Source organism: Musca domestica, unplaced genomic scaffold (genome assembly GCF_030504385.1).
Source record: "Musca domestica strain aabys unplaced genomic scaffold, Musca_domestica.polishedcontigs.V.1.1 33, whole genome shotgun sequence".
NCBI lineage: Eukaryota > Metazoa > Arthropoda > Insecta > Diptera > Muscidae > Musca > Musca domestica.
In genome coordinates, this window is record NW_026712312.1 from 2,420,256 (window position 1) to 2,445,368 (window position 25,113).

At 38.5% G+C, this 25,113-nt stretch overlaps 4 protein-coding genes across 4 annotated transcripts in view; 2 read left to right on the forward strand and 2 right to left on the reverse strand.

Annotated features, from left to right (window-relative positions):
* Positions 1 to 25,113, forward strand: part of LOC101894765 (uncharacterized) — a 244,614-nt gene that overhangs the window by 175,722 nt on the left and 43,779 nt on the right. The gene's annotated exons all lie outside the window — the stretch shown is intronic.
* LOC101895919 (exocyst complex component 5) lies at positions 7 to 7,936 on the reverse strand. The gene is made up of 6 exons (XM_059125357.1): positions 7,793 to 7,936; positions 6,778 to 7,724; positions 4,553 to 5,149; positions 4,310 to 4,499; positions 565 to 882; positions 7 to 365 (listed from the first exon to the last, which is right to left on the reverse strand). The coding sequence occupies exons 1-6, from the start codon at positions 7,823 to 7,825 to the stop codon at positions 267 to 269; spliced, it is 2,184 nt and encodes a 727-aa protein (XP_058981340.1). The 5' UTR covers positions 7,826 to 7,936; the 3' UTR covers positions 7 to 266.
* Positions 9,449 to 10,916, forward strand: LOC131803735 (transmembrane protein 179-like). Its single transcript, XM_059125372.1, has 3 exons — positions 9,449 to 9,634; positions 9,747 to 10,134; positions 10,208 to 10,916. Exons 1-3 carry the CDS (start codon positions 9,525 to 9,527, stop codon positions 10,409 to 10,411), a joined length of 702 nt encoding a protein of 233 aa, XP_058981355.1. The 5' UTR covers positions 9,449 to 9,524; the 3' UTR covers positions 10,412 to 10,916.
* Positions 14,896 to 23,840, reverse strand: LOC131800556 (hamartin-like). The gene is made up of 7 exons (XM_059125356.1): positions 23,234 to 23,840; positions 19,684 to 20,270; positions 19,363 to 19,628; positions 16,707 to 19,302; positions 16,484 to 16,641; positions 16,285 to 16,414; positions 14,896 to 16,217 (listed from the first exon to the last, which is right to left on the reverse strand). Exons 2-7 carry the CDS (start codon positions 19,775 to 19,777, stop codon positions 15,730 to 15,732), a joined length of 3,732 nt encoding a protein of 1,243 aa, XP_058981339.1. The 5' UTR covers positions 19,778 to 20,270; positions 23,234 to 23,840; the 3' UTR covers positions 14,896 to 15,729.

Below are 25,113 nucleotides of genomic sequence, written 5' to 3' on the forward strand. Positions count from 1 at the left end.
AAATAATTTCCATTAGTCACATATTTACAATGACATTGTTCTAGGAATGCATTTTATTTTCAAAACTGAAAATAAGCAATTTTGTTTTTAAAACTACACAATACAAATCAGAAAAAAATTTAAAAAATAAATAAAATACTTTATCAGACAGATAGGATCGTTTCCACTTGTTTTGCTAGGTAACGCTCACGTTACCTACGTGATGATTGATGGGTGTTGTTCTAAACCCCTGTCAGTCTGCCAGCGACGATATTTCGGTTACGGTTTTATTCGATAATACCTTTAAGGTTATTGGTATTTTTAATGTCGCGAAAATCAGAACGTAGTTGTATGAATTGACGCACAACGGATTTGTCCAAATAATTCTGAAAGAAAAAAATGACAATAACAACAAAACAATGGAAAATCCCAATTAATAGCATTACTTGCAAATTAGATTATGACGGTTAAAATGGACACCTGGGCACATTTGAGGGGAATTTCTTAAATGCCGGACAAGTGATTTGTAGTCATTAAAATTTTTTTTTGCCCAGGCGTAATAATTCAAACTTCTCCAATACTTACCAAAGTTTCGCCCGTACACACTTCTAGTAAATTCTCCGGTTTCACCAACAACAAATTGCACAAAGCATGGAGTATATCGAAGAGTTGTGTTACCAGCGGACTATCCAGTTCACGTATACACTTACGATACTCATTCACGTCACATATGGCGCACATTGCACCCGCCGTATTGAATGACATTGTCTGTAAATGATCGTAGATGACACGATGCAATCGTACACCGAATTCATTTAGTATCTGTTTTTGATTTTCACCATCGAGACATTTTTTAATTTGTCTTATGACGGGGTGAATGTTTTGAACGACATGCGAGCAGGCCTGCAAAAACAAAAAGAGAAGAAGGGAAAATAGATTATTTAAATTAGACAACTTCGCAAATTAAATTTAAAAATTAAATTATTTAAAAAAATTCTGGTAACAAAATTAAATTGCAAATTATATATGAATATTTACAATTTTGCGGGACATATATTTTATTTACATCGAGTCTGTTCCAGAACCCGTAAGAATTTTTGGATGTTTTTATACCCTCAGCCATATGGCTAGAGAGGGTATATATCATATGATACGGCCAAAACGTGCCTAGTCGAAATAACGGTTTGAGACCCTAGGTCTCTTTGGACCATAACCGTTTCAGTACTTTTGGAGTCGATATAGCGATGTCCGTCTGTCTGTCTGGCTGGCTGAGGCGCACGATAACTCTCAAAGGCAGTCTCCAATTTGATCCAAATTTGGTACATCGTAAAATTTTTGTCAAACTTAGATCGAGTTCGGAGATGGGCCATATTGGTACACTCCTTCTGGTACCTTCCCCACAAAATATCGAAATATTCAAACAAAATAATTTACTGCACAGAAGGAGAAGGGATAATCCGATTTTGCTCAAACTTTGCAAATCCTAATATTTGCATTATTGCTAGGTCATATGCGAAAATGGACAATATTGGTCTACTCCTTCAAGTACCTCCCCCACAAAGGATCAACATTTGGAATAATTATAACTCTTATAAAATAAGATGTAAGGGTCCGATTGTTCTTAAATTACACACATTACAATATTTTTATTATCCCAAAGTCTGGTGTGAAGATGAAATATATCGGTCCACTCCTTCTGGTACCTCCCCCAAAAGAGGTTCAAAATTTTGAATATCCATGAAGCTCATAAAACGCGAAAATAACGTCCGATTCCATTCAGACTTGGCACATCTCAATATTTCCATGAACACAAGATCTGTTATAATGATGGTAGAGATCGGATAATTTCTTCTGGCACCTCCCCCATAAAGGGTTAAAATTTTGAATAACCAAAGCGATCATAAAATCCGAAATAAGCATCCGGTTCTCTTCAAATTACACACATCACAATATTTTTACTAACCCAAGGTCTGGTGCGAAGATGAAATATATCGGTCCACTCTTTCTGGTACCTCCCCCACAAAGGGTTAAAAATTGTGAATATCCATGAAGCTCATAAAACACGAAATTAACATCCGATTCCATTCAGACTTGGCACATCTCAATATTTCTATCAACATAAGATCTGCTATAAAGATGGTAGAGATCGGAGCATTCCATCCGGTACCTCTCCCACAAAGGGTCAAAGTTTCGAATAACCTAAACGCTTATTAAATTTGAAATAAGCATCAGGTTCTCTTCATATTTTACACAACACAATATTTCTACTAAAAGAAGGTCTGGTGTATAAATAGTATATATCGTTCCACTCCTTCTGGTACCTCACCCACAAAGGGTTAAAAATTGTGAATATCCATTAAGCTCATAAAACACGAAATTTACATCCGATTCCATTCAGACTTGGCACATCTCAATATTTCTATCAACATAAGATCTGCTATAAAGATGGTAGAGATCGGAGCATTCCATCCGGTACCTCTCCCACAAAGGGTCAAAGTTTCGAATAACCTAAACGCTTATTAAATCTGAAATAAGCATCCGGTTCTCTTCAAATTACACACATCACTATATTTTTATTAACCTAAGGTCTGCTGTGAAAATGGAATATATCGGTCTGCTCCTTCTGGTACCTCCCACACAAAGGGTCAAAATTTTGAATAACCATGAAGCTCATAAAACGCGAATATAACGTCCGATTATATTCAGACTTGGCACATCTCAATATTTCCATAAACACAAGATCTGTTATAAATATGGTAGAGATCGGCCCATTTCTTCTGGCACCTCCCCCACAAAGCGTCAAAGTTATGAATAACCAATTCGATTATAAAATTCGAATAAAGCATCCGGTTCTCTTCATATTTCACACATCTCAATATCTCTCCTAACACAAGATGTGATGTGAAGATGGAATATATCGATTCACTCCTTCAAGTACCTCCCCCACAAAGGGTCAACATTTTGAATAACCATGAAGCTCATAAAACGCGAAAATAACATCCGATTCCATTCATACTAGGCAAATCTCAATATTTCCATAAACACAAGATCTGTTATAAAGATGGTACAGATCGGACCATTTCTTCTGGTACCTCCCCCACAAAGGGTCAAAGTTTCGATTAACCTAAACGCTTATTAAATCTGAAATAAGCATCCGGTTCTCTTCCTATTTCACACATCCCAATATTTCTACTAACCCAAGCTGTGAAAATGGGATATATCGTTCCACTCCTTCTGGTAACTCCCCCACAAAGGATCAAAATTTTAAATATCCATGAAGCTCATAAAACGCGAAAATAACGTCCGATTCCATTCAGACTTGCCACATATCAATATTTCCATAAACACAAGATCTGTTATAAATATGGTAGAGATCGCCCCATTTCTTCTTGCACCTCCCCCACAAAGGGTCAATGTTTCGCATAACCTAAACGCTTATTAAATCCGAAATAAGCATCCGGTTCGCTTCATATTTCACGCATCACAATATTTTTATTAACCCATGGTCTGGTGTGAATATGGGACATATCGGTTCACTCCTTCTGGTACCTCCCACACAAAGGGTCAAAATTTTGAAAAACCATGAAGCTCATAAAACGCCAAAATAACATCCGATTCCATCAAAACTTGATACATCTCAATCTTTCCATCAACACAAGATCTGTTAAAAAAATGGTAGAGATCGCACCATTACTTCTGGCACCTCCCCCACAAAAAATCAAAATTTTGAAGAACCAAAACGATCATAAAATCCGAAATAAGCAGCCGATTCTCTTCATATTTCACACATCCCATTATTTTTATAAACACAAGATCTGGTGTGAAGATGGGATATATCGGACCACTACTTCTGGTACATCCCCCACATAGGGTCAAAGAAAGCGAAATAAGCATCCAACTCCCTTCAATTTTCACGCATACAAACATTTTTGCTAACACGAGACCGCTTCTGGTATCTCACCCACAAAGAATCACAATTTTCGATACATATATCTGTCATAACTTTCGAAACAAGTCTTAAACAGAAATCTGATATGAAATTTTCCAAAAATTTGCACATATCTCCTATAAAGAATAGGAAGCGGATATGGTCCAAATCTTGCACGTTGTAATATTTTTATAAGTCTTAGGTCAGATACGAATTGGTCAATATTGGCCAGCTTCGGAACCTTTTCCATATAAAGTCAAACGTTTGAATAATCATAACTCAAGGCTGAGGGGATACATCTGTCGGCAAAACCGACTGGTACTATTTTATTTGTTTTTCGACAAGTTAGCTACCCCAAAAGCGGCAATCAAAAATCTTCAAATTCGGAGAAATCTTACTTACCGCCGAAGTTAAGGTAAAATCAGAATCTGGTTTATTATAATCCGTTTTCTTCTGTTCATTTGTTAGGTACAACTTAACCCAACCGATAACCGCATTCAATGTGCGATCTAGACCCTGATCAAGTTTGGCTTCGATTTGCTCCATCAATGTGCGTTTCTTGAAAATATATTCCGAATATTTGGGAGTATTGCTAAAAATAAAAAATCCAATAAAAAAACTTGATTGAAATATTGCAACACTTACATTACACATGGCACCACCGAGGTATTGCACTGATCCTCCAGCAAGTGAACAATAATATTGGTCTTTTGCACCACATCGAAAAAGTACAAGTGTGGAAATTGCCTACCCGTATCGGCAATGGGTATAATATTTAGACCCAAACCCAAGGCATAGGTTGCATGTTCATGCATGAGATATTTGAGCAGAATATCATTGAGTTTTATAATATTACTGGGCAAATCCGATTCATTGGACAGAACACGACAACGTTTGAGTGAGGCATTTGCATCTTGCAACATCTTAATGGCCAATTCTTCGGAAAGGAATGTCTCGCCACCGTAATCTTCAACTTGGGCAATGTTTATGTTAGCCTTGGTACGTATCAACTCCTGCATATCACGTTTCAATTCTTGAAAGCGTTCGGCCGGTTTCTTTTGATGATTTTTACTAGCATAGAATTTCTCCAATTCGCTGGCACACTTCCTTGTCAGGAATTGAGATTCAATTTCCACATAGGTGGCCAAATGTTTTTGGAAAATCTGCTGTGTCAGCTTGTTGAGTAAATCATCATCCATTGCTGACATATAGTGTTGAAGGTCAGTCGATAATTTTAGGGTGCTGAAAGTAAAAAATATATGTTAGGAGGCCATTGAATATATTATTGGCACAAAAAATGGAACCTTTTGGATCTAAAGGATCTTTGAGACAAGACTAATCTCTATCTAACAAATCTGAAAGAAATGTTTTTCTCAAGGCTCTCTTTCTCTCGCTCTCTAAGTCCGAAATATCGATTTATAAAAGACCAACAAGGTATCTTGGTCTTCAAGAGGCTTCATCTGACTATTTGATCTAAAGGCTTTCACTCGTCGGCCGAAGTATTTTTTTTTATAAAAGAACAACCCAAGGTCATATTAAGGACATTGTCCGTTGATAGCTCTGGCTTTCCAGGGTACTGTGACCCCATACAAGCGATAAAGAAGTTAAATAAGTGTAGCAGAGAATTGCTATTTTCACTGGTTGAGGTTTTAGGTAAGGCAGCGAGTTTCCAGATTCCTCCAGCTTATTTTTACATTACCTCTGCGGTTCCGCCCGAGCCCAATGTCTTGCAATGTCATTATATCGAGTTTTTTTTTTTTTTGTTGTAACATCAATACATGTTTTTGGTTCCAAATCAAAGCTCAAGAATTTAGCTACCCCCCTCTTCTGTGCTAGCGTTGGACCTCTCTCTAGGTCGTTGTTGTGTTCGTTATGATATCTTCTCTAATCTGGCTCTGCTTCTAACTCCAAGTTAAAGGAGTAAAATTGTATTAGTCGGTTTTTTTCGACAAATGAGTTATGATTATTCAAAATGTTGACCCTTTATAGGGAGCTTCCGAAGCAGTTGGCCAATATTGACCAATTCGTTCATGCTTTAGCAAAAATATCTGGATGTGAGAAATTTGAAGAGTATTGGATGTTTATTTCGCTTTCTTTGGGAATTTTGTTTTTCAAAACCTTGGACCCTATGTGGGGGAGGTACCAGAAGAAATCATCCGATCTCCACCATCTTTATAACAGATCTTGTGTAGATGGAAACATTGATATGTACCAAGTCTGAATGGGATCGGATGTTAATTTCGAGTCTTATGAGCTTTTTGGGGGGGAGGTACCAGAAGGAGTGGACCGATATATCCCATTTTAACAGCCGACATTGGGTTAATAAAAATATTGTGATGTGTGTAATTGGAAGAGATCCGTATGGTTATTTCGCTTATGATCGTTTTGGTTATTCAGAACTTTGACCCTTTGTGGGGGAGGTTCCAGAAGGGTGGACTGATATTGCCCATCCCGAACTCGATCTAAGTTTGACAATAATATTGACGATGTACCAAGTTTGGATCGGATACTCCCTTCGAGTGTTATAGTGCGCACCAGCCAGGCAAACAAACGGACGGACATCCCGAATGTCCTGAAACGGATTTGGTCCAAAGAGATCCAGATATCAAAAATGTCTTATCATCCTTCCAATCAGCCGGACACACCGGAGCCACATACTTTCCCAGAGGCCGACCTATCGCGTCTATAACGCTCATGGCGAAGAACCTCCCACTTTTGTCGATCGCCATTTTTTCTTTTCTTCTGTACCCTGTGACTTTTCACCTTTTGTCAAAAGACTGACTCTAAAACCCCTAACTTTGAATCGAATATTTGGCTTCTTTCTTTTCCATAGAACAACATTTAAATCGCCCCACTCTCTCCCAACTCACCGTGAATATAACTCATACAGCGTCTTCAAATATTTCTCCTCGTCACGTTTATCATCCAACTTGGTCATGGCATATTGATGCAGCTTCAATTGATATATGTTCAGAATAAATTTCGACATGACTTGCTGCGGATTGGAGAAAACCTTCTTGATAATCTCATAATGATGTTTACACATTGGTACAATGCCAATGAATATATCCTTGCCGCCATATGGTGTCATTTGACTCTGCTCAATATAGACATCAATGCATTGGGCATAGCCCTTAAATTGTGATAGGATCTGTGCCAAACGCTTCATTTTTTCAATATCTTCACTTTTCTGAGCTGTGGCGAAATCTTCGATTAGACGCCGCTCCACCTCATCGTATTTCTTTTCGATTTTTCTCTTTGAATCGACAAATTTCTCTGGCGGCAAATCCTGGGCAATGGCGTACAACTTTTGTATGACATCCGCCGCTTCGTACAGACGTGTGGCATCAGTGAAAATATCATTTACCACAGGTCCGGAAATAAGAAATTCCGTCATATAATTTAGCAGGGTTTGGGCTTCCACAGTACGACTACGTGGCGTATTGACATTTTCCAATTGCTCGCCCAGGTGGATGATTTTCCCAGCCACCGAATTGATTTTCTCATCCAACTGCCAAAATACATCGGAGGCCAGTTGATGGCGTTCCTGCAATTTAATAATATTTTTAGCATGGGCCTCCTGTTCCTGCTTCAGTGCCTCCTCAAGACGTTCGCATTTGGCCTGTTGTCTCTCCTGTAAAATTTTCAAATCTTTGATGGTTTGTATGAAAGTGTCATGCAGGGCGGTGGGATTGAAATCTTTGATGCCTGCACCAATAATACCATCCAATTGGGACTGTTTGCCGCTGGTATTGTCGCATTCATTGTTTGTACGCCAGGTTAATCTTTCAATAAAACCACTGACCTCAAAGGGCTCCTGAAAAACGTATTTTTTAATGTAATTGATATTCAATACAAGATATACAACATATTTCGATTCCATACCTGTTCGAACTCTTCCATATATTGGGAAAGCATTTTGAAAACCTATTGAACTCTAACAAGCAAAATATTAGTAATCTCTCTTAATTTGTAGGCGTTTCAATACGAAAGCGAGAACAGAAAATAATATCCAATAAAGATGTGTTGAAAGCAAAAATTCATTTGTTACGAATGGCTGATCAAAGCAAAATGTCTGTGTTTAGAATGAAAATGAAGAAGACTAGGGAAAAACAGCTGTTGCAATAGTGGTGCCTTTACATGAAGTCGTAAGTCAATTGCCAGAGAGACACGGGCTTACGCAGTGTTTGCACACAAGATCTTCAGAAGGTAAAAATAAAATAATTTGAAATTTTTTCAAATTTATTTATAGGAGAAACGGATATTTTTGGTGTTAATGGACAATAAATTGTACAATTTTTCGGACAAAACAGTATTATCTTACTGTCTCAGATAAAGAGTTGCATTTTACCAAAATTGGTTTGACAGTTCATTGTCCCAGCAACCACAACGGGCTATCGTTAAAGCACTCCAGCATTTAAATGTGAATAAATCTTTTGTGTCTCGTACCATCGCTCGTTACCGATTACGTGATACTGGTAGAGTAGCCCGACGTCAAGGAAGTGAACGGAAGAAAACGGCAACATCAGCAGAAATGGTTCGAAAAATATAGAAGCAACTTGGTTGAAATCCACGTCGCAGTGGCAGAAAAATGGCTCGAGAACTGAACATATCGCAATATTCCATTCGGCAAATATTGATAAATTGAAAATGAGCTCGGGGTAAAGCCATTGAAATTCCAAAAAGTACAAGAACTTAAACCGCAACAGAAAGAAAACAGACTCAAAAGAGCTAAAGAGTTGTTTCGCTTGGCCGAAAGTGGTGAACTGCCGAATTTGGTCTTCTCCGATGAGCAAACATTCGTTGTCCTGCAGTTTGTATACAAACAAAATGATCGTGTTTACTTGCCGATGAGGTCAGCTCAAAATGTGCACCTTCGATGTTAAATTTGATGCTATTTCCGACAGTTTTTGCTTCCATTCAATAAAATTTAAAAAAAAAATGTGAAACAAAAAATTCCTTCCATGTTGTGTGTGTGTGTTTTTTTTTCTCCGATTCAACAAATATTCAAAAAAATGGGAGTACGTTGTTAATTCTTTTTTTTCACACAATAGACTATAACAATACTATAAAAACAAATTATAATTTAAAATAATATATTGCAGAACAATAACTTTTACCGATAAAGTGCCCTCCTAAGATTATTTTAGTATATTTTCGTCAGTAGACACATGGCTATGTAAAACAACAACGAAGATCTATTACATACAATAAACGCGAAAAAGCCAGAAGGCTTTATTCTTCAATATTAAAAAATTAATATGTCACTCGCGTGAACATTTTATTTTACGTTTTACGAAGAGCCATGCATTTTACTACATTTTATTTTAACACTAATTGATTTGTGTGAACATCTGGTAAGTTAGTATTTTAAGAGTTCACTGTTTCACTAACATTCCCATAGTCTTGGTAACCCTAAATCAACAGCTGTTCGATAAAAACTCCTTTGAATAGGAAATCTAACGGCGTTATTCACAACATGGTATTAACATTGTACTCTGCATGCAACTGCGTTGTTTCGCTGCAATTTTTCACGAGCAATTGTTTGTTTTTGTTGTGACTTTCTAAAGAAATTGTTAAATTTTCCTGGCAAATAACTCAAAGACCCCATCACGAAATGGCTCTTGCCAATGTTTTGCTATTGAGTCAAATAACAGGGCATGTAATTATTCTGATTTTGGCCCTTTGTGTGGTGGTGCCCTTAAGCTTTAATATACATGACTTTTGGTAAGTACACAAACATATATATGTATTTCGATTCCATTCATTCATTCATCGAAATGATAACAAACAAAAACAATGACTAATTTAATGCGATTCGTTGTTTCTCCTTGACTAGTGGCCATTGTTTGCTCTTTACGACGGGAAAATGGCGTGAAGAGGACGGCATGTTTGATCCCAAATGGGCCTCATCAGATTTCTGTAATTTCCCATTGGTCACAGGCATTTTCATGTTCATCATATCATCGACGCAAATCTATCGCTATGCCCGCATGAAGGATGAGGAATCATTTTTGGCTCTGTTTGTTGATGTGGTCCTAAGCATTTGGATGCTGGCAATGTCCATTATCTCATCGATAATGATCACATTGGGTTTCATTGTCTGGTGCGATGGCATGACTGAACGTTTTCCAACGTGTGAAATTACAGCTGGACAAAATATCATACATGCCAATACGGATAATATTGATAATTCCAGGTTTTACATTGAAATGGGAACGGCACAGGTATGGCAAGGCAGTAGTCTAATGATTTTTAATGTTTTTGCATTTTAATATTTTCCCTTTTTGTATTCCCTAGTTTGGTGCCTGGGGTGCATTTGCCATTAATGTGGGCATTGGCGTAATTGCCCTCCTGAAACTGATCAACAACCATCAAGTGCGCAACATAAAGGTTTCCATGTACTTGGAACGTCAACGTTTGGTGAACCAACATCAAGTACAGCAAGACGGTCGTTCTACACCACCTGCAATGTCCTCCAGCGATTCGGAACAAGCAAAATAGTTGTGCTATTCACAGCAATGTCATTGTAAACGTTCTCAATGTACTGGGCAACATCATCACATCGATCGCATCGTGCTCGAAGACGAAATTGTATTAATATTTTTTATTGTATGCATATGTTTTCTACTACTTTTATTATCTCATTTTATTGTAGTTATTATGTTTGAAACTGATTCCAGGCAGTGAACAAGTTATATTTATATACATACATATGTAGGTTAAGTTAATTGTCAATTTATAAAAATTTGCCAAATAAGAATGTAATTACTGGCACACACACACACACCATAATTGTATAATTTAAAATAATTTCATTTAATTAAGTCATCTAGTAAAATATCCATGTCCTCTGTTTTCCAAACATCGTCAATAATATTCATAACAATATAAAATCTCTATCAAAAGACAATATTCTTGTCCAAGAAAAAAAATTGTAGGGCTTAAAAATATTATTCAAATATTATGCCAATTCCCAATAAACATTGTGGAATGTATACTCACAAAATGTGCGAATGATGATTTAATTATAGATGGAGTTATCGAAGGAGAAATTAAAGCAACATAAATATGCCCCAGTGAAATTTTGGTTGGGAACTCCATACGCATTTTAATCCTGATTCATGACTGGAATCCCCTTCATCCATAGACCGATCTTTGGTCCATTGCTATTTTGATATAGAAGAGTACTGAATAGTTATTAAGCAAGAAGTAAGAAACATAATGTTTCAGTTGAGAAACCCTCTCAGAGAGCTTCTGAGCCTTTACATGCAAATTTGTCAAATTCTCTTTCATTCGAAAAAATAATTTTTTCCAGACAATTCATCACCTTAGAACGACTTCAAATTTTAATTGAAACCAGTTTTCGGCCACAGCTGTTTATTGGTATATTTTAATGCCTTTAAGACCAGAGGTAAACTGACTTTCGTCCATTCATTTCAGCTGGGGAAAACAAACCAGTTGCTGTCAGGTTTGTATGTTAGTTTAGAGGTTTTGAGTCAAACTTCATCGCCTTGCGTTTTTAGCAGCGGTGCTGAAAAACAAATTTCAACCAAATCTACTCTTGATAGTCTACTGAGGCTCATCTGGAACAAGAAAATTTAATACTATAATACGCCCTCTACCATACAATAGAGTATTGAATTTTCCATCCGTTCTTCGGGGACAACTAAAACTTTAAATAACCACAGGGCTCGTACTACTGAAGAAATTTAGCATGGACATTGAAAGGATGTTAATTATTGAAGATTGTATATATTGGGCCACCAACTGGTCTATCTCCTACCAAAAAATTCTCAGCGTAGATCAACTTTTTTTTGGCAAAACTAAACTATTAACTTTTTATTTTCAGTATTTCAAAAGGTTTGGTCGCAATCTCCAACCAAATCGGCTATAATGGGATATTCAGGGTTCTTAGCGAGTAGTTCTACTCCCAACAAAAAAATGGTATAATGTTGGTCCCCTTTTTAAATATAAAGCCCCCACATAATGGTGGCATATATTTGCTGGGTTGACGGCCCCTGACCAGAGGCAAACTGACATGTTTGTATGTAAGTTTAGAGGTTTCGAGTCAAACTTCATTGCCTTGCGTTTTAGCAGCGGTGCTGAAAAACAATTTACCTCATAAAATGTCAACCAAATCTACTCTTGATAGTCCACTGAAGCTCATCTGCAACAAGAAAATTGAAGGCCTTAATATCTCCAACCTCTACCATACACTAAAGAGAATATTGATTTTTTTTTCGCCCGTTCTTCGGGGACAACTAAAACTGGAAATAACGACAGGGCTCGTACTACTGAATAAATTTAGCATGGGCATTGAAAGGATGTTTATTATTGAAAATGGTTATATTGGGCCACTAATTGGTCTATTTCCTCCCAAAAAAATATTCAGCGCAGATCAGTTTTTTTTTTTTTGGCAAAACTCCCACATAAAGCAACTTATTATTTTCATTATTTCAAAAGGTTTGGTCGCAATCTCCAACCGAATCGGCTATAATCAGATATTCTGGGTTCTCAGCGAGTAGTTTTAATCCCAACTGGGTTGACGGCCCCTGATCGGAGAGTTGTTTCCCCTCTTACAAAGCAATAAGCCGGTCTGTGGTAAACTATGTGCTTCGCAAAGGAAACGCGCTCAGTACCGCCATAACGCCGTCCTAAGGACCGCAACAGGATGCCTCCTTATCCAATACTTGCTTGGGTGTTATAAACACAACCATCCCACACACCATCTGGTGGATAGGCAACTTTCGTCCAGGCAAGTAAGGAGAGAGCTTCATGATCTATAGAGAGAGAGGTACATAGATATAAAAGAGAGAGAGAGAGAGAGACGCACAGATATTTAAGATAGAGCTTCTAGATCAACAGGCCTATCAAACAGGGCAGAATAAAATTCACTCTTCCGCGGTCACTGGAATTATAGCAGAATACAAAGTGAATACCATACTCGAAGATTATCCGTCTTCCATTTCAGCTGAAGATTTGGATGGTGCAAACGCCTAAATTCATATGGGGTCGAATTGACACATGACACTCTGCACCTATTCAACTGGCCAGCCAAAACTACTCACCTAAGTCCCGTGTCGCTTTGGACCCAAACAAGACATGTAGCTTCCTTTTAGAGCTTGGAGTTAAAAACAGAACCAGATTAGAAAAGATATCAGAACGAACACCACAGTACGAGATCCTACAACTTCATAACGGTATTTTGAAAGCTGAAGCAAATGTCGGACGTCCGATACGTCTGCTAAAAGTCTGAAGTTTTTTCCGACGTGTCTGACCGAATTCTGCCAATTTGTCGGGTATATTAAGTTTGTCATTCCGTTTGTAACACCTCGAAATATACATTTTAGACCCTCTGATCAGCATAAAATTCTATGTCGATTTAGCGATGCCCGTCTGTGGAAATCACTCTAACTCCCGAACGAAATGAAGTAGATTGATATAATTTTACTCAAATGTATATTAAGTCTGCATGACTTTTGGTATCGAAAATGGGCCATGTAGGTCCACGTCATCGTATAGGCCCCAAATAACGGCTCCTTCCGATATTCGGTATTTTGATGATTTAAGCGACATTATTCACCGGAATTGTTTCAAATTTGGTATTTGAAATTCGTAATGGATACTACAGCCTATGACAGAAAATTGTCTCTGCACGTCCAGGTCTTCGTATAGCCCCCATTTAATGGTACCTCCCGATATTCGGTGTTTTGATGATTTTAACGACATTATTCACCGGAATGGTTTCAAATTTGGTATTTGAAGTTCGTAGTGGATACATAGCCTAGACAAAAAATTGTATATGCAGGTCTTCGTATAGCCCCCATACAACGGTACCTCCCTATATCGGCATTTTGATGATTTCAGCGTCATTATTCGTCGGAAATGTTTCAAATTTGGTATTTGAAGTTCGTAATGGATATTACAGCCTATGACAGAAAATTGTCTGTGCAGGTCCACGTCTTCGTATGGCCCTCATATAACTGCTCCTCTCGATATTCGTTATATTATTTTAGCAACTTTATCCACCGGAAGTGTTTCAAATTTGGTATTTGAAGTTCGTAATGGATACTACGACCTAAGACAGAAAATTGTCTTCGTATAGCCACGATACCTCCCATTATTCGGTATTTCATGATTTTAGCGACATTATTCACCGGAATTGTTCCAAATTTGGTATTTGAAGTTCGTAATGGATATTACAGCCTATGACAGAAAATTGTCTGTGCAGGTCCACTTTTTGGTATAGCCCCCGTACAATAGTACCTCCCGATATTCAATATTTGATGATTTTAGCGACATTATTCCCGATTTATTTTTCAAGTTTCGCATTTGAATATTGTTATGGCTTATGACAAAAGTTGCCTATGCAGATCCACGTCGTCGTATAGACCCTAATATAACGGCTACATTCGGTATTTTTAAGATTTTGAGAGAATTTTTAACGGATTTTATTATTTTGAAAATTGCCAAATTCGTTCCAAATGGTGCAGAGTATTCAAAATTCGGCCCGGTCGAACTTACAGCTTTTTTTCTTGTTTTCTAGTAGATTTGTTCTCTCTTCTGCTTGTGTGATAACATTTGTTGGTCCGACAACGCTAATTCCCCTTCCAAATTTCCCATGCGACAATACATCAACATCTTTTGGTCAAAGGCCAGACCTAATTTGCATCCGAAATCAGAAGATTCTTCCGACTTTTGGTTCGAACTCGCAGAGTTTGTTTCGCTCGGTTAATACTTTGGGTTCTTTACGGGTAGATTAGTTCCTTGCAACAAAATTTAATACCATTGAGGGCAGTCGATTTGGCCAAAAGTGAAGTTTTAAAATGGTAGAGGTTATTAAAAGCTTACCTTCTAACTACCGTTTTAGAGCTTTCTTTGAAACTCCCATGATGGGAATGTGTTGTATACTTGCCTCTAGTTTCCTATGGACTTCTTGTGACATTATAGTACCATAAAGGGCCCAAAATAAAACCCAACATTAATAGATTTTTGATTTGCTTTATTGTTTTCTTTTGTTGTTGTTGTTGATATTTTTCGATTTTTTTTTGTTGTTGTTTGTTTATTTATAATAATAGTTTGTAGATGGATTTCTGTTATTGATCCTTCTTCCTTCTTAGTTTTGGGTTAGTTTCATAACATATTGTTATTATTGTTATGGTAGATAGATAAGTGAGTGGGTGGTGGTGTTTGTTGTTGTTGTTGTTGTTGTGGGGTTTCCAGTTTGTCTTAGAAGTGTGATTTGTTTGCTGGGGTAGTTGGTATTGTTGCTGTGCTGTTGTAAATTAGGCTTATTATTTCTAAGATACCGAAACAAAAACACATATTAATTTAAATAAGAGGTATATAGAACTAATTAAAGCAATTTGTGAGTTGGTGGCAGGGGGAGGAGTAGTGATGAAGGGGGGTTGTGTAGAAGCCGGGGAGTTTCTTCTCTCTCTTTCCCTCTCGTTTTGGATGCTGTCATTTTGTCTGCTAGCAGTGTTGTTGTGTAATAAAAATGTTTGCTGAGTTTTAAAACCTTGACCACCAGTGTCAGTAAATCGTTGTCCTTGTGTCGACTTTGTTGTTTGTTTTGTTATTACAAGAGAAGATTCGTTATGGGCGTTTTGCTTGGCATTATTATCGTTTATTACAAAATTTGTAAGAAGCAAAGAAAAGGGAGCATAATGTTTTCCAAATTTCAGAGGGCAGCTTAGCTTGTGATTTTTTTCGAGTGTGTGTGTACGTCTACAACAAAGACAGAACTTAAAAGGCAACACATTTCACTCTCCAAGTGCGTGTGTGTTTGTGTGTGAAAACTATTGGTGTGGCAATGATCAACGATTTTGCTGATGTGTTTTTTCCTGATTCCCTGCTGCGGCTGCTATTGAGGCTGATGATGATGCTGATGAAGTTGTTGCTTTCGTTGCTTGTGTTTGTATCGTGTGTTTTGACGAAGACATCGACGATGACGACTGTTGCTGCTGCAAATGTTGATGTGGATGCATGTGCGTCATGGTTATAGAACGAGTGTGAGAGCTGCTGCCGCCCACGCCTGATGTCACCATCATTTCAGGTGAATTTAGTTCCTTTGGATCGTTTAGCAAACTGGTGGCCGTGTTAGCCGATGAGGCCAAATCTAAGGTTTGCGGCGGTAAACGCTGGCCATCGACAATTTTGATGCCACTTGTTACCTCAGCTATGGGATTTTCCAATAGCGGTTGTAGATTTCGCAACTCCGAGGAACGCAGGCTTGTCGATAGACTTTCACTCGACGCCAACGATGTGGACAGCGGAGAGTTGCGCTCCACCGAGGAGGCAATGTCTAAAAGAAAGCAAAACATAAAATGTAAAATTTATTTTAAACGGAATCACAACCCCATCTTGCCCACCTGTTTTATCGGTATCCGGCGAATAAGATGGTGCTGGCGCTGTGGATGGGGGCTTGTGCACCGTCATCCTGAACTGTTCTTCCAATTGCATCATGATTGTTTTTTGTATTTCATATTTTTTATTTAAGGCCTGTAATGAGAGATGGATTGAAAATAATTTCCACTTAAAATTTGCAAATTTTAAATGCTGCCCACCCACCTCAAATTTCTCCTGGTATTCATCTTTAACAGCTCTTAAAAGGCGCTTTTGTTCAGTTATCACTTTTTCACTGTTTAACAATTGCGAATGTAATTCCTGAATTTTATGACGGGCGCTATCTAATTGAGAGGTTTTATCGTCCAGGCTATGTTTTATTTCTGAAAAGAGAGCGGAATTAGATTAGCTTAGAATACGACATTGTGGTGGCTGTCCACTCTCTCACCCTTCAGCTCCAAATTATAGGCCTCTTGCAGAACTTGCAGCTCTTCGTCGCGCGATCGATAATTATCGATTTCAGCCAGCTTGTCACGACACCGGATTTGGACCTCACCCATGACTATGAAATCGGCCTCGAGTCGCGCCAATTCCTGGCGACACTGCATACCCACCTCAGCCTGTTGCTGAGCATGTTGCAATTCTGTTGTCAAACTAAATACCTGACCCCGTAAAGCTTCCACTTCGTAGTTTATGTCTTTGCGCTGCGACAATTCATCGGTCAATTTGGTTTGGAGATTTTCATTGGCCTGGCGCAGGCAACGATTCTGCTCCAATTCATTTTGATACTTTGTCTTTAGGGCGGACAACTCTTCTTGGTATTCTCGTTCCCGCTCGTTGGTGGCCTTTTTCGTTTTGTCCAGTTGCGAGCTAAGCTCTTTGTTTTTCATTTCGAAATCCTTCAGCTGTTCCTTCAGACGTTCACGTTCCATTTCCAGGGAACGTTTGTCGCGTGAACGGCCCATTAAACGACGATTACGCTCAGCGTGTATTTCACGACGATAACGTTCGTACTGCAGCTGTAGATAGAGCAACTGAAATTGTTCCTTGTCCAAGCTGTCCATGCTGTTGTTGCGCAGACCACGAGCAATGAATTGTTCGAGAATTTCATTGGGTGTTTGTCGCTTGGCCTCATAGGCGTTACGAAATTCGTTGGTTTCCATCAGCATTTGCAGCAAGGAATTCTCGTGATTGGGCAATGGTACGGCTTCCAACGTTTGCACCGACTTATCTTCGCACGGCGCCGTCACAGACGCCGTCACCGCCGCCTTCATTTGCATTGAATTTTTCAGCACCGAATCAATGGCCAACATCTTGGGACATTTTTGCAATGGTCTTTCGCTATTCGGCATTGTTGTGGCCGTTGCCATTCCCAGTGATGGCAGACCATCATCTTCATTGGTATCCGATAGATCACCGGAACTCTGTGAGGTTTTCGATGAAACCAAATACAACGACGATAGGGATTTGGTTCTACGAACCTTGTGAAGCGTTTTGTACGAATCTCCGGAACAATTGTTGCCATTGACACCGATTTTTTCACAACTCTTCTCATTGTAACAATAGCTGGTCATGCGATTGCGTCGCTTTATGCCTTTGGCCAGTAGATGCATCGAATGACTAGTGGGCATTTGAAGGCCACCTTCGGTACACAGGGTTTGATCAGTTTCATTGCATTCATCACATACTTTGGTTATGGGTATGTCCATAGCCGCCGAGGACACCGCCACAGCACAGCATGGGTCATTGTTGAGGGCCGAGAGGGGAGTAATCGAATTCGATTGGTAGTAACGGGCACCACTACCACCTGTCCCAGTGCTGTGAGTATCCACGTCCGGCGTACGACAAAATTCGGTTGGGGTTTGAAATCCCATTTTTGCCGTCTGGGCTTCTATTGTCTGAAAGGGGCTTTGGGATTTGTTGCGATCGTGCACCATTTGTTGTACCTTATGATCGTAGCGGGTGACTCGGGTAATGACCCTTGTATTGAGTTCCTGTTCAACGTAGGTGGTGGTACTGGTGCTGCTGCTGCTGGCACCTCCTGAGGAGCTAACATCAGGGAAATTAAAGTGTTGCTGTTGATAGTGGTGTTGCGTTGGAGGCTGATGCTGATCTTTGCCCCGATGTGGAGATGAGGGTTGACTATTGGTAAATATGGCCCTCACCGCTAGAGGATTAACCACACCGGAGGCACCGCCACCGCCAATTGAAGGTCTTTTCAACTCTCGGTTGTCTTTCAAAGGCGTGGTTTCCGGTGTAGCCTCCACCGCCGCTTCGGGTGGAGAACAGCCACTAACACCCAAAGAGCCTTGATTTAACGTAGACGGCGCCATCATATATGGTGTCGGTGTCAAGGGGGTATGTGAAGAATTTACAATTTCATAATAAGGACTCCAAATACCAGATTGGGCGCCACCACCACCCACTGAACCCAGACGATGCTGATGATCCTTTAGGGCATAATGATGGCGTCCCATTGATGAGGTAGTTGCCGAGGCGGTTAGTTGTTGAAATGTACTTGTTGCTGTTGTTGTACTTGAGGAGCTTGACAATGAGGATAGCACAGCTGTTGTTGTGGTGGCGGCCACATCCGATGTTAAATCCTGGAATTTCATAGGCAACGATAGACGCATACACTCCACCACAACATCATGCGGCTGGATTTCTTTCCATCGTTCGGAATTTATTTCCGAATCAACGGTGGCCGTCACCAGCATGGGATGTAAACGTACTGTCTCCAGCAGCGGCTTTATGGTATGCTGAAATATGGCACCCTTTTCGCGGCGTATAAAGTCCGTGAGGAATGCCATAAAATTACACGGGAACATGCCATACAAACGATGGAATAACATTTGCAGACCCAGCTGAAGATGGACCAGCTTGTCTTCGGACAAACGACTAGGATGTTGACTGTTCCACGAGGCCAAGTGGGCAAAGACGGCAAACAAATCGTTGAGGAAATTCGGTACTAAATTGGGTATGATCGGTAATAGGGTGATAATGGCCAATAGGGCACTCATCAAAGGTACAATTTCTTTTTCAATCTGCAGGGAAAAAAATATGTTAGTTTGCTCTAGTTTGTGTGGAATGGAGTAGGGGCCTACCTCCAATTGTTTCAACCAATGCAGCATGTCCTTTATCAAACGATGTTTTTCCACTTTAAACAACCAGGTCGGATGCCGGCGCACCACAAAACAGAATAGATTCAAGGCATTAACACGCTGTGCTGGGGTCTTCAGCCAGTCGGCCAAACGATCAAAGATATAACCATCGTGTGGTGCTTGAGCTTTTATCAATACCTCAATAATACGGACGGAACCAGTCTTCAAATAATATTCCATTAAATTATGAACCAGCCATTGATCCTTGACTGAAATGAAAAGGGAAGTGAGAAACTGATAAACCATTATTCTGGAGATACTCACTCTGGGTAAAATGTTCCGCCAGTTTCCTTTTGGCTTCTTCACATTCATAATTTTGATTGGACTCCAAGTCATGGAATAATCTATCCAAATCCATTATTGCCCTTCAAATCTATCACAACTTCAAAAAAATCCCAAGACAAGCAAAAGAAAACAATGTCGGTTGTTGATTGGGTGTTTGTTGTTATTCTGTCTGTCTGTATAAGAGTGTGTATAGTTTGTGTTATCGAAGAATACAGCCAAGCCAAGTGGGAGGAGGGAATCTATGTTAGAAGACAAGTGTGCTGATATTGATCAATGTTATGAGTTAGAGTAGTGGAGGAGTTGGAGTTGCAGTTGTATTGTCTATTGCAATTGTGATGTTTATAGATTTGTTGTTGCTTTTGTTGTTGTATATCGTTTAGTTCTTGTTCCAGCTGTTTGGGTTTGTTATGGTAACGTCTGCCGACTGCCGTTCTATGGGTTGGTTTCAGTTTAAATTGAATGCTATTGGCGGGGTAATGTTTGAAGTTGTAGTTGTTGATTTCAGATTTTATAGTTGCTATTAATGCTACGTCTTCGTCTTTTTCTGCTTCAGTTTGGTCTCTAATCTGCAAATGAAAAGAGAAGAATTTCGAAATATAAATGAAAAAAGTTAATATAAACCGGGCCATACATATCACAAAAGTTAGGTTAAAAACAACTAAAATAGTATCAGTCGGTTTTGCCGGCAGATGTACACCAGCAGACTTGAGTTAAAATTATTCAAACTGTTGACTCTTAATGGGGAGGTTCTGAAGCAGTTGGCCCATTCGTATCTAACCTAACCAGATTTGGACTACATCGAGTACGTCCTTCACTTAATATGAGATGTGAGCAAATTTTTGGAAAATGTGGAATATGAAATGAGACATAACGGACCGAAGTATTCAATTTTCATACTTCATCTAATGCAAATAAATATATTGATATAAGCACAATTTGAAGAAAATCGAACATTCAATATCCAATTTTATGCGAAATCAAAAAATTCGATAAATTACATATTCATATCAGATTTCTGGTTAAGAGAAATATTTAAATATAGCAAGTTGTAACGAATCGCCGACTAGTTTCGCAAGTTATGACAAATATAAGTATTGGAAATTGTGACCCTTTGTGGTGGAGGTACCAGAAGGGATTCGCAGATGTATATCATCTTCACAACAGATCTTGGGTTAGCAAATACCTTTGTGTGAGATTTGGAGGCGTAATTTCTCATTCTTTTAGCTTTTTGTTTTCCAAAATATTGACCCCTATGTGGGACGAGTACCAGAAGAAATGGTCCGATCTCTACCACCTTTATAACAGATCTTGCGTTAATAGAAATATTGAGATGTGCCAAGTCTGAATGGAATCGGATGTTAATTTCGTGTTTTATGAGCTTCATGGGTACTCAAAATGTTGAACCTTTGTGGGGGAGGTGCCAAAAGGAGTGGACCCATATATCCCATCTTCACAAAAATTGTGATGTGTGTAATTTGAAGAGAACTTGATGCTTATTTCGGATTTTATAAACGTATTGGTTATTCAAAACTTAGACACTTTGTGGGGCAGGTACAAGAAGGAATGGTCCGATCTCTACCATTTTCATAACAGATCTTATTTTTATGAAAATATTGAGATGTTCCAAGCCAGCATGGCATCGGATTTTAATTTCGTGTTTTATGAGTTTCTTGAATATTCAAAATTTTAAACCTTTGTGGGGGAGGTACCAGAAGGAGTGGACCGATATATCCTATCTTCACACCAGATCTTGGGTTAATGAAATTATTATGATGTGTGTAATATGAACAGAACCGGAAGCTTATTTTAGATTTTATGATCGTTTTGGTTATTCAAAACTTAGACCCTTAATGAAAATATTATGATGTGTGTAATATGAACAGAACCGGAAGCTTATTTTAGATTTTATGATCGTTTTGGTTATTCAAAACTTAGACCCTTTGTGGGGCAGGTACCAGAAGGAATGGTCCGATCTGTGCCATCTTTATAACAGATCTTGTGTTGATGGAATTATTGAGATGTGCTAAGTCTTAATTGAATCGGATGTTAATTTCGTGTTTTATAAGTTGCATGAATATTCAAAATTTTTAGTCTTTGTGGTGCAAGTACCAGAAAGAGTGGACCGATATAACCCATTTTCACACCAGACCTTGGTTTAATGAATACATTGTGATGTGTGAAATCTGAAGACAATTGGACTCTTACGTTACATTTCTTAAGAGTTTTACTTATTCAAAATTTTGACCTTTTGTGGGAGAGAAACTCAATGGAATGAACCGATATTGCCCATTTTCGCTCCTAATATTTGCATCAGTGCTAGGTCACGAAAATGGACAATATCTGTTCGTTCCATCGAGTTCCTTCCCCCCAAATCTATTCATCATCTATTCTCTTTGGGTGCAGTAAAATATTTTCTTTGAAAACGTTGGCATTTTGTGGGGGAGTTACCAGAAGTAGTGGACCGATATGGCCAATCTCAGAACTCGATCTAAGTTTGACAAAAATATTATTATGTACCAAGTTTGGATCAAATCGGATACTCCCTTCGAGAGTTATCTTGCCTACCAACCAGACGGACGGACATCGCTAGATCGACTCCAAATGTCCTGAAACGGATTTGATCCCAAGAGACCGAGGGTCTAACCGTCTAACCGCTGCTCATTCCCCTCTTCGGTTTCCCAAATGAACATCGTTGGGATTGCAAGTCTTCTATGTTCAAACATTGTTCGGAAAATATAAATGCCTAAAGCTTTTTTCGATTGTTATCATCAGCGATAAGCCATCGTCCAACTGGCCTGACTCATATCCACGTTAATACGTCATTGCGCTGACAGAATATGGAGGCTTTCTATCTCTTTAGAGCCTTTAGGATTCCATTATTAAAGGCTTTCAACTTTAAAAAAGAAACTAAATAGTTAAGAAATCTTGGGTCTAATTATTATAAATCGTTATCAATCATGAAGCCACCTGTATGGGTTGCTACACCTTCTTGATGGGGTATGTTAGGAGTCAAGAAGTCTCTGCCAGGAACTCGGACCTCAAAGTGCTCAAAGTTCAAAAGATTCCACACATGTTAGAATCTCAGCATGACTAAGCTACAAATTGTGTGCCACAAATTCAACACTGTCAGCTTAGGCATTCTCCTTCCAAACGATTCTATTCTAAATCAATAAAGGTGGCAGCAAACATCTCATCTACATACGTCATAGGTAAACAATGGACAAACAAGTAGTGGTGTAAGATTGTCATGCTATTTTGCAGACCATCTAACCTCAGATTTTGCAAAAACACTTGTTTGTCGAACATGCAAATAGAAGGGTGTTTATGATGATGATGAGATGTAGCAACCAAACATTTCCAAAAAATGTGTTTATTTTGAAGAAAAAGGTAAAAATGCAACCATCAATATGGTTGGGTGGCATGCCAGCCATACTAAAGATAGCCAGGTTATCTCGAAAGCATGAAAACTCAAAACGAATGTACCCAACTCTTTCCGTAGCCAACTTCCATCGTCATCAACGCCACCTACCTTCTCTTGTTTCATTGTTTTATTTCTATTGTTCGTCGTGTCCTCCAGCCGGTTGCCTTTCTTTCACTTTTCAACGAACTCCTTCTTCCTTCCTTCCTTTCAACAGTAGTGGCAGCAGCAGCAGCAATAGTGCAGAGTGAATTTTGTATGTGTGAAATTTGATCCTTTCTTGTTTTGGTTTTTCTTTGCGAAATTCTTGCTGCCAGCTTGACGTGGTGTCTGCCGTTTTTCCGATAGCACTAGTGATGATGATTGAAAATTGCAAAATTCTGTCAAGCCCAGAATTTTTACAAAGTTTATGCCGAAGTGGAATTCAGCACGGGAGCAGCAAATATCTTTCGACGATGAAAACAGCACATTTAGCATCGAAATCCACAATACCTTGCATGCGAATGAGTTTTGTGTTCCCTGGCCGACCAACTGACCATCAGACCGACCGACCGACCTTCTCTTCGTTGTTGTTTTAAAGCGTATTTTTGCCCGTAAGACTATCAAAAACTACATCCAATATTTTTCATTTTCTTTGCTTTTTTCCTTTATTTCTTTTATTGCTGGTTGCTGGTTTCTAGAGTTGTGTCGTTCTGGAACGAAAGGGTTCAAAGGAACTATTCACTGGCAGGAATTATCGGAACGATTTTATACTTCTTGTTTATTCTAGTTCCTTTCTTTTTCGGGTTATTTGCTACTTCTGCATTGGTTGAGGTAGAATATTTCCTGTAGTTCTTTTGTCTTATCTCATCTTTTTGAAACTAAAGTTGTTATCAGACGATAAGGGTTTTACATATGTGCTGTCACTTTTATTATCCATGTGAATTTCCGTGTTTATGTCAAAATTGCCAGTTTACTTATGATGCATAATTCTTGATATCGCACATATGTCTATTTTTTTACAATGAGGACAAGGTAGGCTATCTTTGGAAAAATTACAAGTATAGAGATTTACCTGTTTGGCCTGTAATGTCAGAATTAATATCAAAACAATCAAAAAACCCAAAAAACATGTTGCATTGGTTTCGAATATATTATTGAAAGCCGCGAAAACTGAATGAAAGTGCACAATTTCATTTCAAAATCATGTTCTATATATCTCTAAACGTTTATTGTGCTACAAAAACTGTAAATTTTGTCGACGCAATAAGCATTTTGAAAACAACCTATGCAATTCAATTCGACGTTAAATTACATAAAATGCAGATCTGGGAATGCTTATTTGAAATGAAGTTGCCATGGTACAATAAAAAGTTAAGGTAGAGCTACCACCTGATTACAATTTTTACTAAGTGTGTCCGACTTCTGCCAATTTTATGTATATATTTATTGTTTTGAAAAAACAAAAACAAAATATTTTCAAAATCGAAAGATCGAATAGTTTAGATCATATTTTAGAAAGAAAATTCAGGCATTTCAATCATTTCCGCGGCATTCAAGTCATTTTCAACATGAGGAAAAATATCGAATAAATGAAATCAACTTGTTAAATGTAAATTTTGACAGGAAGCGGGCATAGCTTCAGGCATGGCAGAAGAATACAGGTAGATGCATCAACGTTTGGGAGCATTGATATGTCAAAAAAAAATTAAATGTTTTTTCAAATATAAGTGGATTTTTAAATGTTTTCTTATACTAAGCCATAGGGAGGCTATTATAACTCGCGTTTTTCAAAAATGTTTACAAATTTAAATAATTTTTTATTCAACATTTTCAATTCCAAAATTGGTTTGACAGTTCATTGTCTCAGCAGCTGTGTCGACGCGTCTACCTATATTCTTCTACCATGGCTTCAGGGCTGTATTTCTATAGTTTTACGTAGCTGTTCTACCTCCTTATTGTACCATGGATTTTACTTTGATTTCATTGTACCATGCAATAAAGGGTGAACA